Source organism: Rhynchophorus ferrugineus, unplaced genomic scaffold (assembly GCF_030347505.1).
Source record: "Rhynchophorus ferrugineus isolate W39M unplaced genomic scaffold, kcgeb_rfMv2 rfM3, whole genome shotgun sequence".
Taxonomy (NCBI): domain Eukaryota; kingdom Metazoa; phylum Arthropoda; class Insecta; order Coleoptera; family Curculionidae; genus Rhynchophorus; species Rhynchophorus ferrugineus.
The window spans coordinates 21,821,128-21,836,315 of NW_027472582.1; the positions used below are offsets into that span (position 1 = coordinate 21,821,128).

The following is a 15,188-nucleotide window of genomic DNA, read 5'->3' on the forward strand; positions in this document are numbered from 1 at the left end:
TAATTTTTGTTTTGTTATTTTTACGAAAAATTCAAGAGCGATATTCAAAAGTTATTTTGGGGAAACATTATGAAAAACATATTTGTGAGAGTTCATAAAGTGTTTGTAGTTTTTGAGGTATTAATTTTTTACAGTTTTAAGTCATTTTAAGATCCTTAGGATGCGTTTTGGCACTTTTAGCTCTGTGCTCATTTATTTTAGAAATTTTCTACTAGTTTTTCTATTAATATGAATAAACAAGCCTATAATTGAAAAAATATTAGGTCAAATCTTAGTAAGCAAAACTTGATATTGCTAATTGCAGAAATTATTCGGTAATTACCTATATATGGCTGGTGTTGAATTTCTTGTAGGTAAGCTATGAATTCTGACACGTTCGTTTGTTTGGAGATGGGAGGCGTCACGTACGATCGTAGGGATTGGTTTGGGGGTTGCTGTAAATCAGAAACGACCAATCAGTTGAAAAATCAATTGATTTTCATTGAGAATATTAAACGATTTCAGTTTAGTTCTAGATAGATACATTATTATGGAATAGTGAATATAGCATACATAAAAATTATATAAAAAAACATATAATTATGTTACTGATATTTGTACTTTCTCTTTTTACTAATTTTTTTTCAATATACTGTTAACTGATTATTTCGTACTTATTATTTTGGCATATATTATATTTTCCTTTATACAATAGAATTATTTAAATATTTTAAAATGCATGCTTATCATGCAACAGTCATCAAGCATGTACGACCATGCTTTTTGCCAGAAATTGTATGAAAAGCCTTTTAGTATAAAAGTACATATCCATGGTGCATTGAAAAAAAGTTTCGTAGAATAAAATGTGGATTTAATTGCCGATAATGAAAAAAAAAACCATTTGGTAACTCCGAGTTTAAGACAATTTTACAATATAATACTTTAATAAGTATTTCATTTTGATATTTTTTTCAATGCTTGTATAAAAGTTTTGTGCAAAAGTAACATAACCTCACAGTGTTATTAGTAACATAAATACAGAAAAGTTTACTCAACGGTTAATATTTATCGAGTGTCATTAATCTTATTCGAATGAAAAAATTGTAATATTTGAAGTTCTTTTTTAATATATCTAGTTTTCACAGTAATGGCTAATTTTGGGCGATCCCCGTCGATATTCGCCAAGCTTCGGCAGTTTCCGCCTAATTTTCCAACGTTGTCATTTGCAAGCAATCGAGAGGTAGAATCCAACAAATTGCGGCAGCCATTTTTATTTAGACCCTGACGCTGGCTCTCAACAGCAGTAGCAGTTAATTGTTCATATCTGATCTCGGATATTTTATTATATTTATATATTTTATCTTTAATACATTTACATATTTCTATATTTATATATTTTATCTTAATATTTATGTATTAATTTAATATATTTATATATTATGTGATTTTATTAGTAGTTTAAAAGTATTATATTGTTTTGTAAGTTTTTGTAAGTATAGTTTATTGGTTCTTGTACCGTTCATATTTTGATTATACATAGTTGGCAGTAATGGATAGATAAATCATTGATTTTTAAATATTGTGAAAAAGCCATTTATACCATCAATGACCGTATGTATTCCATTTTACAAATTGGATTCAATATAATACCAAATTCATTATATTTTAGGTATAATTGACCCTGCAAAATTAAAAGTTCAGATAAAATGTCCTTTATGTGACTATTCGTCGTTAACATCACAGTTTATTGATCATATAGTCGTTGCACAACGTTAAGATTGAACAAGAAATAATGAAGTTTGGCCCGCTTGATGATTTTGAGTTGGGGAAAGATTATATTGAAATAACAACTAAATCCTTATTTATTAAGATTGCAGGTTCCTATTTCGGTGAAAATATTCCCTCTTCTAAATTAAACGGTAATTCATATTTCTACAAAAAAATTTTACTTGAGATTTAAGGGACATTATAACTTAATTTGATAATTCAAAATAAATTAATCTATTTATATTATATTATTGAAATATACGTATAATTTGCAACTGACAACGTGGCAAATTCAGATTCTTGTGCCCTTGTGCTCTTATAGTTTTCATTAGATGTTCGTTAAATTTGATGGAAGGTTATAAAATATCCTTATTAAATTAAAAAAAGGATCATACACGTCATTTATGAGTTGTTTATGACGTCAGTTCATTGCAATGTTGCCGCATCAACTTAAAATTACATTGTTTGCCGGTTTATAACATCTAATTATTGTCACTGATATTTTAGAGAATTTGGTACTAGATCGAAGATCGAATTATATATTATAAATTATATTATATATTTATTTTCGTATTCTTTAATTGATTTGCACAAACCTTTTATACGATATATTAGTTTGTTAATAAGCACACTCACAAACTCCGACCGTGCAAGAAGCTCCTTTGAAGTATCGATCGGCTTTCAACGTCTTCCCTTCTTGATCCTCGACCTGAATACCTAAGCCTAGATTTCTGGCTCCAGCTTTGTTCCACGCTTTGGTCGCTGGTTTGACGCTTAGTTCGACCCAATGAGCATTCTCGAAGATAACTTTACTGTCGGAGAGGCGTTTCTTCACTATAACAATATACAGATTGTTAATTGTCTTTGCTTTAATAGCAAAAAGTTAATGTAGCATTATTATGACAGTTTTTGCTCTATATACTATCGCTGTATTAACCTATTATTGTTGTTATATAGTATTAGGTGTGTTTTTTTCTTTTTGTTTATATTACAGTTACATTAACCCAGATATGCCTACTGTTCGTTTACATATTTCTATATTCGATATAGAGAACTACTGACTGCTAGTAGGTGTCACTTGATACTAGTTCTAAAAACAGCTGATTAGTACTTGCATTCTTTGCAAACTAGACTTGATGTGAATTGTTTTGAAAAAATTGCTTTCTTTTTGTGGTAATCGCAAAAATGACGCATCCAATTGACTTAAAGCGTTTAGGATAATTTTTTTAAACTTTATTATTTAACAATGTATTGTAGGGTATTTGATAGGGTTAAACATATTGAAGTTAGGTTTTTAATAAGTATAGCACATACATTTATTTTCTGACGTTTTCTATTGGGCACTAATATTTACTTACGTAGCCTGTTCAAAGTTATTTTGTACATAATACATCATCTAAATTTGGGACATCAAAACGTCGCAATGTAGCCGCATCAGCTCTGAGTTTTAGTTTAGTTTGTCTTGGACATACAACAAAATTCTAATTTAAATAAAATAATCAAACGAAAATATCAAATATAATTTATTTTAACATTATAATACATCTAAAAACTGCAGTTACAATATTTTATAGGTTAGAGTTATAACCTTATCACTATTGCTTTCAAGAATTTTGTAATCGGACGACTTTGACAGGCACATTCGTGTACGTGTTCGAACTAATCAGACAGCATTGTGTCTCTTTTTAACTAGAATAAAATGAGAAGGAAAATGTCTGATTCTAAAACGAATTCACAAATTGCGGCACGGATAACGTACGCACAAAAGAACTTGGAATAGACTATAGGCTTAGTTACTTATAAAATACAAAACTATAGTAGGTACCTATATTTTAAATTCTTCGTACTCTTCGTTGCCTTCTAATAAAATTTTCAAAAAATCGAAAAATGCTATTGGGATATTCGATCGATAAATAAGCGATCCATAATAAGAACCACTTGGACAACAGTATTGTGAACGTGATTTCCGATTCTGCGTGAATTCAGCCGCTTCATATCGTATTCAGATACTCACGTGTAGAAAAAAAGGATAAATGTTGAGCAACCACTGCTAATAAAAAATTATAATATACACATGGGCGGAGTTGATCGTAGCGACCAAAATATCAGCCTTTACCGGACTTTGGTCAGAAGTAAAAAATATTCTTTTCCAATCTGTGTTCACGTTCTTGACCTTGCAGTACAGAATGCGTGGTTGCTCCACAAAAAAATCGAAAATAGAAAACTCGACCATCTAACTTGTGTGTTTCAAGAGTGGCATGTCCCTTGAAACTAATTCATCTGAAAACAGCCGTAAAAGATCAAGGCATTCTTTTTTTCAAAATGTATGGACTTACTGTGTATGGAAGAAACAAAACACATTAAAAGAGTCTGGGAAGCAAGGCCGGAAATGAGAAGTACTAGAGAACAATCTAAGGCAATCTGGAATGAATGTATCAACGAGAGAATAGATGAAAAACTTCGTCTGACGCAACATACACCAAATATAATATATCTACACCACTTAGTAGTACAACAAGTTTTTTATTAATGGTTTAACATCTCATTACAGGGTATCGCAGATTCTCTATAAGTTTCTTCACAGTTTTTATTTCTTTCTTTGTCGTTTCTGTATATGCTGTATTGTCACCTATAAGTGACCTACGTGGACTTGGGTACGTAGCAATCAACAAAAAGCGGAAGCATTTGCTAACCTTCAAATCAAGTAACAAAAGTTATCAAAGTTGGAACTCATCCAAAGAAATTACCAGGCTACGATTTAATAACAGAACAATTTCTGCAAAAACTACCACCAAACGGAATTATAAAACTCCCAAACTTGAGCCAGTATTTTGACTAAAACATGTCCCAGACGTTTTAGCACGTTTAATCTGGAAATCTAAAACCGGGAAACTCACCAAGTGAAATAAAAGCCTATAGATCTATATCCCTTCTACCGGCAATATCTAAGGTATTTGAAAAACTCCCGTAAAAAAGGATAAAACCGATTATAGAGAGAAAAACCTAATCCGACATACAAGTTTGGGTTTATGAATAAATATTTCACAATAGACCAGGCGCATAGAATAATATATGTAATTGAAAATGTCTATGAAGACAAAAAGATATGTTTAGCTATATTCTTAGATCTAGCATAAGTCACATAAGGTATACATACATAAGGTATGACATGACGGCCTTTTTCATAAGCAATGAATAACAATAAAATGTTACCGAAATAGCACATTGAACTATGGAAAAGCTACATTACAGCCAGAATGTTTATAGTCAAACAACATGAAGCTTACATTACAATAACAGAAGCAGTGTACCAAAAGAAAGTGTACTGGGGCCAATTCTTTATCCACTCTACACATGAGATATACTACAAGTGGCAAATATCACGATGTCTACATTTGCTGATTCCATTGCCTGCTGAAGATAATAGCGAAGAAGCCACATGACGGTAAGTCTGTGTATGTGCAGTTTTTATAATTATACCGCACACGCACCAATAACAATAAATAATACTATCATTCTCCTTATAGCAACAACGCTAAGTATCTCGGAATTACTCTTGATGCAAAAGTGTGCTGGAAGGAACATGTAAAAAGGAAAGGAAAGAACTGGAGTTAAAATATAGGAAAATGTATAGATTAATTGAAATAAATTCACAATTATTAGTACATAATAAATTGCAATTATACAAGCAAGTATTGCAACCTATATAGACATACGAAATTTTATTGTGGGGATGTTTCGCGAAAAATATTGTAGGTGCATCCAAATACTACTCGTACAGCACCGATTACTTACACCGAGAACTTCAGATACCGACTGTCACTCAGGAAATCGAGGGAATTTGAAGGAAACATGAGAACATATTTCATTCTCATGTTAATATCGAAGTAATGCAACTCTTAGATAACACCTGAACAGGGCACAGACTCAATAGAATCAAACCATTTGATCTTGTCTAGTCTAGCGTATCTTTAAGAGAAAAACAGCAGTGTTAATACACAAATATTATTATTAGATTACTATACGCAGATTTAAGTTATTGCGGAGACAAATAGTACGTCAGTCGGCAACCACTAGTAATAAATAATGTAATAAATAAAAATATACTATTCTGTATTTGTTTTAGTGAATATCTGTTGTTTCAACAAGCCCAGAGTGGGAACTGGGGAATCTAGGGAATTTAGAAAATTCGGAAGTTAGAAATGTACCACTTAGTACATGTAATTGGAACAAAGCATGAAATTACTTTTGTCTTGCTTAATCTAGATAAAAATTATAAAAATATTAAAAATTTGAATATACTAAGGTTCACTAAAGGATTAAAAAACATAAAGTTAGCTGTTTAATTAAAAGAGTCTTGAACAAAGGTCAATCAAAAGTGGCGATCAGAATCATCAACTTTAAGGAAATGAGGAATGGAAATATTCAAAAATTAACCTAAGCCAAAACAGATTTGATTACAAAAAAAAACAATCATTCATTAATTTCCTACTCTACTAACATTTTCACGAAAGAAAATATTGAAAAATAAATTACCATCTCGTTTACCTCGGCGTTTCTTCTGGTATTTGGTGTACCAGTACACGGATACGCGTAATAACTTATCTTCTTCTACGCTGTCCAGGTTGTCGCAGTCGTCTTTTTTCGCGGTGAAGTTGGTTCCATTCTGGGGAAGCCGGTATAGTCTTAGTGTCGCAGTGGCTATGTTGATGTTTTTGTTGTCCGAATGGTAGTCGAAGTTAAAGTACAGGTTCATGACGTCCTCATCCTTCCAAGAGTCCTGTTGATCCTGTTGATTCTGTGGTATTTCGCCTGTAATAATAAGTACATTGTTTTGGTATAAAAGATGTTTGTTATCAAAAAGCGTTTAGAAAATAACGTAAATTATGTTAAAATTATTTTACCTAAAACACGTTTTCGTTAAATTGGGCTCTTTTTCAATAGGGTCTTGAAAAATTAACGATTACAACAATAACATATATTGGCAAAGCTGGTTTAAGTGAGAGAAGTCATGGTAAGTTTCAAATGTTTAATAGTAGTTAATTTAATGTCGAAGACAATGGACATGGTAGAATGGTAGAGGTATAGTAGTGGCTAAACTTCGTAGTAATTTCCGCTTAATTTTGCAACGTTGCCGAAGTTACAAACAATCGATGGGTAGAATCCAACGAACTACAGTGGTCATTTTGGGTTTAAACTTGATGCTCGTCTTGTAAGGTTAAGTGTTTTGTTGTTGATAGTTTATTTATTTTTATACTGTTCATATTTAAATTAGAAATAGTGTGAAGTAATTGATTAGTTATCTCTTTGTGAATATTGTCAAAAAAACTTTTATAACACTAATACTAATCTGAAGAGACATATGAGGACATAGGCGATCGAAGATTCAGAATAAGTTCTTGTTAAGTTCAAATCCAAAGAAATGATCATGGGAAATAAATATAAATTGTAATTGATGTGTTTCAGTTAGGTATTGAAAGAAAAAATAATATTTTTAGTAGAATATTTTGCCATATGATTTTGTATGTCTAACCTATTCTAACCTATTCATCCCAGCCGGCGTATTGATAGAAAATTGATTTTTCTGTTTATTATTTATTTCATGATTGATTTTTTGTAATATAATTTTCATAATTTATCATATTTTTCTGAGGAAAGATTTGTATTTCGTGAGAAAACGTATCGCCTGCTTGAGCATAACGTTTTATTAAATGACTTAAGTTACTTAAAATTGGGTCGATAAGTTTGTAGCACCAAAAGGTAATAATAATTCCCACATAATAATCATATTCCGCCAGAAAAACGGTTGTTAATAGTTTGAATAAAAATCAATACTGAACACTGAAAATTGCGGTTCTTTCACAATAATTGATTTATTTTGTAATATACTAATAATTTTGTATTATAAATATCAATATATTTTATTTGTTACTTTCTTTATGTATCTCACATATCATTTTTGAATCGAAAATATCATTCCGAACTCTACACACAAAATATTAATTTAGAAATACATGTTACAAAACAGAAACCATAGCATTTGACAGAATGTAGCACACAATAGTAACGAAGAAGTCTGAAGACTGATGTTTCAGGGTTAAATGTGATAAAGAATGTTTTAATTTCCACAGGATTTGTGATAGATAATCACTGCTTTTCGACATTCTTTTTCATTCTGCATATGTTGTCCTATGGAAAGAGTTTGTAGCTGAGGTAAGATTTGTAGATAATATAGTATCCTATTGGCCACGAGCCATCTACAACTATGAGAATTTCACCAACTGGGATCAGCACATAAAATTATATAAAGTGAAATCGACTCAACTACATAAATGTAAATGTTAAAAATAAGTATTTTAGGTGATTGCGTGTATTTTGATCAGCGATATCAATTGTGAAAATGCAAAGCCATCAATGTAAACTGAATTATTAACCTTTCTGTGATCTAGCGGGGTATTTTAGGTACCCCAGATATGGTTTCATTTTAATGACTTTCCAAATGTTTTTTTGATTTTTTTTCCTTCCAGTTAATTCTGGAAAATATATTACTAAGCTTATTTTTATTGAATTTAGTTGCAATTTGCGACGAAAAACGGAATTTAATTATGTAAGGTACCTTCGAATGACGAGACATAGAGAATATTCATTTGTTATGATAATACTACATGCCTATATCATATATAATAAAAATTTTCCTAATTAATTTTTTTTTACAAAACTTGACACAAGAACTTGCGCTACCAAAAGTTCTAAACGGGAAACAAAAAAACTGCAATAGATTTATTTCTTGCGAACAGCAATGTCGCGATTCAAGAAAATCCTGCTAGAAAGATTCAACATTATGCTAATCGAAGATGCAGTTTTTGTGATAGAAAGACCAAAATATCGTGCCGTACATGTAAAAAAAACCATTTGCAATGCCTACCAAGACGAAACTAAAACATGTTTATGTCCTGACTGTAAAAATAGTGATTTAAGCGAAAACTATAATTTAATATCAATATGAAAATATTTTTAACAATAAACAAACTGTTCAAATTATTAGAGTTTTATTTTATAACTTTGTAAAAAGTCATACGTAATTTACATAAGTTATCGAAGTGTTATATAGTTACCCTACACGGTCTGAAACGTAATTTTTGTAGCACGGTTCCGGAAAGGTTAAACAATCTAACCTAATTTTAGGTTAAGTAAATTCGTGTTGTATAAAAAGCCAGTAATAGCTAGTAACAGACGTAAAGTTACCTTCTGAATGACAACGGCCGACAACATGTTGCAAAAGTTGTGAAGGACACACTGTTGTTGCACAAATTGAAAGTTTTACAGCATCTAGCATACTCACCAGACCTAGGGCCTTCTGAATGCCAATTGTTCAGGTCGATGCAATATAGATTCGTTGGTACACAGTTTCAAAATTGCTGCGGATGTTCAAATATGGATTTTAGCCAAACCAACATAGTTATTTCGACACTGCATCGCTATGTTATCAGAAAGGTGGAAACACATTGTAGAAGATGAAGGAAAATGCCATTTTACGGTTAAAAAAATTATCAGAATACAAGTACCTAATAATTTAGATAATTCAAAAATTTTATTCCGTTAATTTCTCTATAGATTTCTATATATCTCTCTATTTCTCTATATATTAATATATAGTCTATCCAAAGAACTTTTGTACATATATTATCAAGATTTTTAATATATTGCCTGCTGCAATTTGTAATTTCTTTTTAGAATTGGACAATATTTTCCTTCTTATTTTATTCTAGTTAAAAGAGACACAATGCTGTCTGATAAGTTCGAACGTGTAACAGAACTAGCCTGCCAAACGTTTGTAAAATTCTTCAAAACATTAGTGATAAGAGGTTATAAAACGGCAAACGTTATTTTAATGCTTTGCTTGTTTTGATAAATTTCAAATCGCTGCTTATTATTACTCTGATTGAAAATTTCGAATTCAGACAGGACAGATTGCGTCTGTAATCAGTTACTTTGTTACCATACCATTCATAATCATAATTCATAAGCTTCCATAATCAGTTATTATACCATTTTTTTCTGTAGTATTTTCATAAGAATAAAGTAACACACGAGCTGAAAAGTACCGGGTCTAACACATATATAACTCTTGTTTTATTGCATTAAAAGCTGTTAACATTTTATGATATTTTACTCATAAGTTTGTGAGTTATTGTGCTAAGAGTGACATTACTTTTGTAATTTTTGAAGCAATACATCAAACACAATTTAGTGTTTTAATTTTACATTGCTTCTTTATAGTAAAAAATACCGTTAAAGCGAAGCAATGCTTGAAAAGTATTAAGAACTCCGCTCCATCCGAAATAACAATGAAACGTTGGTTTGCTGGCTGCAAACGTGATCGTAGAGACACCGACGGTGCAGAACGGAGTGGACATCTAAATGAGGGGTAACACCAGAAAACATAAAAAAAATTAACAAATTCGCTTTGAGTAGTCGAAAACTGAAGTTTCGCGAGTTAGCTAATATCGTAAAGTTATCAAAAGAATGAGTTGGTTTTATATTGCATGAGCATTTAACTATGAGAAAGCTCTGTTCAAAGTGGGTGCCGCGTTTGCGCAGTGTTGATCAAAAACAAAAACGTGTTGATGATTCCTAGTAATGTTTGGCCATGTTTAAACGTAATAAACGGCATTTTTCTGTCGATATGTGACAATGGATGAAATATGAATGCATGACGTCGATTCGGAATCAAAACCATCATCATCTGAGTGGACAGCAACTGCTGACAAGCCTATTTTGAGGCAAAATATAAATCTTTCTACAAAAGTGGTATTGAAATATTCGAGCGGCCCTGTAATTATGGAGATTACGTTCTTCAATAAAACCAATTTTGAACAAATAAAAAACGCGTTTTCTTTGTTACGCCAGGAATTTCTCAGCCCATGTGTTACGATCGTCGTAGTGTTATTTAAAATGTTTAAATTTTGTATTATGTTTAGCTTATAATCATTGATTTTATTTCACAAAATGTTATACTTACATGACGGGTAAAAGCTTCTGATTTTTTCAGTGATTTGATCGTCATCGAACATCGTGGTGTTCAAGATTTTCGGTAAGATATCGGTAACGTTAAAGTCGGTCAGTGGCGGGTCCTCCGGGGGCTTAGTGAACGTGGAGTTGCTTCTGCCGATGTGATTCAAAATATGCGTTTTCAGATATTCAACCCAGTTTTCCTTGCGCAATCTAAAATCAACCAAAAAACTGCGTTCATTTACCAGACGACTTGAATATATTTATGGGCATGGGAATTAAATTATAGCAATTTATTTGGAATTTAGTGCGAACTCGAAAGCATTATTTTTATGGGTGAGGAGTTTTCCCACATCCGTAAACGATATAACCATATTTTAACTGTAGATCTAGTGGCCAAGGGAATACGGAATATAGTTTTTCAATTGATACAGAGTCGTAGTAAGGGATTTTATGTAATATCTGTGTATTTATTCATTTACTCATTTATTATTCATATTGATATAACTATGATATAGGTTATAATAAAGTAGTTTCATTATTACGAATTCCGTAAATAGATTAACTATGACTTAAGTACGTCAAATGTATCACATAAAACAAAACCTTTGTTATGGAAAAGCTTACAGATGACGATTATTTGCTGAGATGGAGATTCTATTCCCTAATGATTAAGATTTTCGGATAGTTACAAGTGCTAATTGCAAGTTGAAAGTGCTATTTTTCTGCAATATTTAAGTTTCAATATTTACGCAATAGTTAAGTTTAGCAATTAGTTTAGTTAGTTAAGCAATAGTTAAACCGAGTAAAATACTCGAGAAATGCGGCAACATTTATTTATGTCAATTTCAAATGACTATTTCCCGGTAGAAGTTAATTCCAAATGCTAACAAAGTAATTTTTTACCTATGCCTAGATGCTGATATCAGATTCAGCGTATTTGAAGAAGAATCGATTCCAAAGTTACTGTGAACATATGCCATCAATATGTATAAAGTATTGCCTGCCGCAATTTGTAAATGTGTTTTAGAATCAAACAATATTTTCCTTCTCATTTTATTCTAGTTAAAAAGAGATATAATGCTGTCTGATACGTTCGAACATGTAAACGAACCAGCCTGTTAAAGTCGTCCAGTTGTCAAAGGTATCCAAAATTCTTCAAAGCGATACCCATAAGAGGTTATAAACTATAACTTAACGCTTTGATTCTTTTGATAAATTTCAAATCACTGCTTATTATTACTCTGATTACTGTTGTTGCTTACTGAGTTACTCTGATGAGTCAGGCAGAACAGATTGCTTCTCTATCAGTTACGTCGAACATGAACTAGATTTTGGAGCTATAAAATTGCTATAAAATTCGTTAGAATGGTAAGCAATTTTACTGTTAAATATTAATTTACTGCGGTTTTTATTGAAAATATTTTTAGCCTGTTGCAGCTACACTGAATATTAATATGGACACATCGAAAAGACATCGTCCCCATACGAAGCGGGTGACGAATCAAGATCAGCTTTATGTTAGCCCTATTAGAGATCAAATATGTGAAATGTATAAAAACAGTGAGTAGATTTTTCATTATAAATATAATTTAATACAATTATTTCAGAGGAAACTATTAGTCTGAAAAGTATCGAACAGGTCCAAAGGAACTTCCAGGCATTGCTTTTAAAAAAATACCATTTTACCATTTACCAAAGACAACTAAAATTTTTAATTTTGTTTTTTGTTTAATTTGGTTGAAATATGTAGGGAAAGAAAAATACGTACTTTTTTGCAGATATGGCAAATGGATTACGGATAATTAATAGATTAATTTTATTAAGAATCGTGTGCACAAATAGTAGCAGAAGAAATAAAAAATACAGTGATATCAAAATGACTTGACAAGGAAACACATCATCGAAAGAAACAAGAACTAAAGGTAAAAAGGCAAATATGCTTTCTAATGAGGGTAAAATACCTTACTTGGAAATATAATTGTTAATTAGGTAGATTAGGTCTCCAGGGGGATACCAATACATAAAAAATGCGCCTAGAACTCCACCTCATGGGTGGTGTGGAAAAGATTGCAATGACTGCAGCACACCAACATTGGATAGACTATATAGGTGTTTAATTTTAATGTAGCTTAAATAGTGTAATTTAATTTTATTTTGACAAATACATACTGATGTATTAATCCCATACTCGCCATGCTGGTATATTAATGCAGGTACAACAGAACAAATTAATTTTACTAACTAATATTGTACTAAGTATATCTTAGGTAAGATGTAATTCAAAAAACTCTAGAAATAGAAACCTAGAAAGATAAATAGAAAATAGAAAGAAATAGAAAAAAGAAAACCATAAATGACCAAATAAATAAAAGACTATAATTTAAATGACTTATTTTTTACTGAAATATTATAGTGTTATTTCATACAATAGTAATAAGATAAAGACTGATTGTTATGCTTTCTTATTGTCTAGAAATAGACATATTAATCGGTCAAATTATATATGACATGATTACAATTATATATCATTCATCGTGCTTTTATATTTCTGCAATTACAACAGAACAGTAGTAACAAATTAATTTTATAAAAATCTCTTTTGATATAAGTTTCACAATATCTACACGTCCAGCATTCTAGAAACCATCAATGATTATATACATAAAATAATTTAATTTAAATGACTTATTTTTATTTAAATATTATAGTGTTATATTACACAATCGTAATAAGATAAGTAATGATGGTTATGTTCTCTTATTGTTTAGAAATATACATGTTAATTGCTCAAATTATACATGACACGACTACAATTATAATATCACTCATCCTGCTTGTATATTGCTGCAACTATAAAAGAACAATAGTAATACATTAATTTTATAAATTGAGACTGTACTGAACATATCTAACGTAAGGTATATTTAAAAAAAGTTTAATAAACTGTATTTTTACAGATAAACTTTCAATTTTGTATGAAGTTTCTGTGTTATGGTTGTAGTATTATGCTTCTAGTTGAACTTTACGAGTTTTACAGGAAAACTCACTATAGACAAAAAGCAATGCAAATATAGGGTGCACTAAAACTTTCAACTGATTAAATATTTCAACCAACTAGATATCAAACGCTTCCAAAATAAAGTTCTTCCTTTAATTACCAACTCTTAATACTTTAATTCTGCAGTAAAATAGTTATCTGCTTTATAATTCTTTCCTAATATCCCAAGTTCTAGCAAAAAATGAGAGATACTTATTCAATACTCAATACTTACTTAATGGACTCTTATGTCCTTGTCACTTTTAGTAATGATACGTTTAAAAAAAGTTTCTTCATATTGCGTCTGATCTGCTATGTTAATTAAATATATATCAATTAACATGGAATGTAAACATTAAACTTCATTACGCATAGTTTGTAACATTATCTAATCATAGACATAACAATATCAAAAGATGTTTATGAATAAGGTACTAATATTAATAATTAATAACCAGTGATCAATTACAAGATGTTTTGATGTACGAAGAAGAAGCAGTAATTCAAGTACTTTAGAAATATCACATCAACAACAGAAAATCGTGATCCTGAAAGAATCTATAAAGTTTCAATGGCCTTTAAATTCTTTAGCTACCCCCTAAGTGATTTTCTACATTATAGGCACTTTCAAATAGAAAAATTTAACCCAATAAAAATAATGTATTCAAAGAAAACACGGTAGAGATTCTAAAATTGCAAGTTTGTACCATTAAGTTAATAGCGTCACAGTAGCGTATAGTCTTAGAAGTCAATTCAGACCTACTTAGGACATCGACATCAACATCATCGGAATATGTTAATTGCATTTCATAATTTTTTTAGATAATATTAGATATGGCAACATAAATCTTATAAATTAATCATAATTAATTCAAACCATTAAACACGTAAAACACGTCTAAAGTCCACTTTTTTTTTTGGCCAGTCTACTAAAAAACATGGTGAATCAGCGAATTATATTTATTTTTATACATAACAGTTATTGTGCTTAAATTTTATACATATCCAACTACCAACTGACGTCTATTTTTTAATATTTCTTGAATATATCACATAACAAAGTAGACGGTAGCAAAAAGAGCTTTCAACAAGTTCAGTCTATTTTAAATATATTCAAAATATTAATAAATTATTTGTTATTTTACCACGAATCATATATGCTAATAGAAACAACTTTACGATTTTTGTGAACATCCTATTGATTTCGTATTATTTTTTGTATTGTGTCATTTTTTATTTACTGTTATTAGTGGCAATTTGTGGTTACGATAATAGCTTATTTCTTTTTAATAATTTTGTAATTTAGTATGGATTAAGCTATTATCTATGATAATTATAACCTATTTTAAGATGTTCTTATATCTTTTATTGATCTTTTATTAATAGTAAT

General features: G+C 30.4%; 1 protein-coding gene across 9 annotated transcripts in view; it reads right to left on the reverse strand.

Moving 5' to 3' along the window:
- Window positions 1-15,188, reverse strand: part of LOC143192771 (uncharacterized) — a 96,620-nt gene that overhangs the window by 1,387 nt on the left and 80,045 nt on the right. For 2 of the 9 annotated variants that reach the window (XM_076398427.1, XM_076398425.1), the window contains 4 exons: window positions 10,769-10,971; window positions 6,283-6,558; window positions 2,393-2,580; window positions 323-434 (listed from right to left, as the gene is read on the reverse strand). In XM_076398427.1, the coding sequence (XP_076254542.1) occupies window positions 323-434; window positions 2,393-2,580; window positions 6,283-6,558; window positions 10,769-10,971 (779 nt within the window). Of the gene's footprint in view, window positions 1-322; window positions 435-2,382; window positions 2,581-6,282; window positions 6,559-10,768; window positions 10,990-15,188 lie in introns of all 9 variants that reach the window. The other 7 variants (XM_076398422.1, XM_076398421.1, XM_076398426.1 and 4 more) reach the window with 6 other exon arrangements.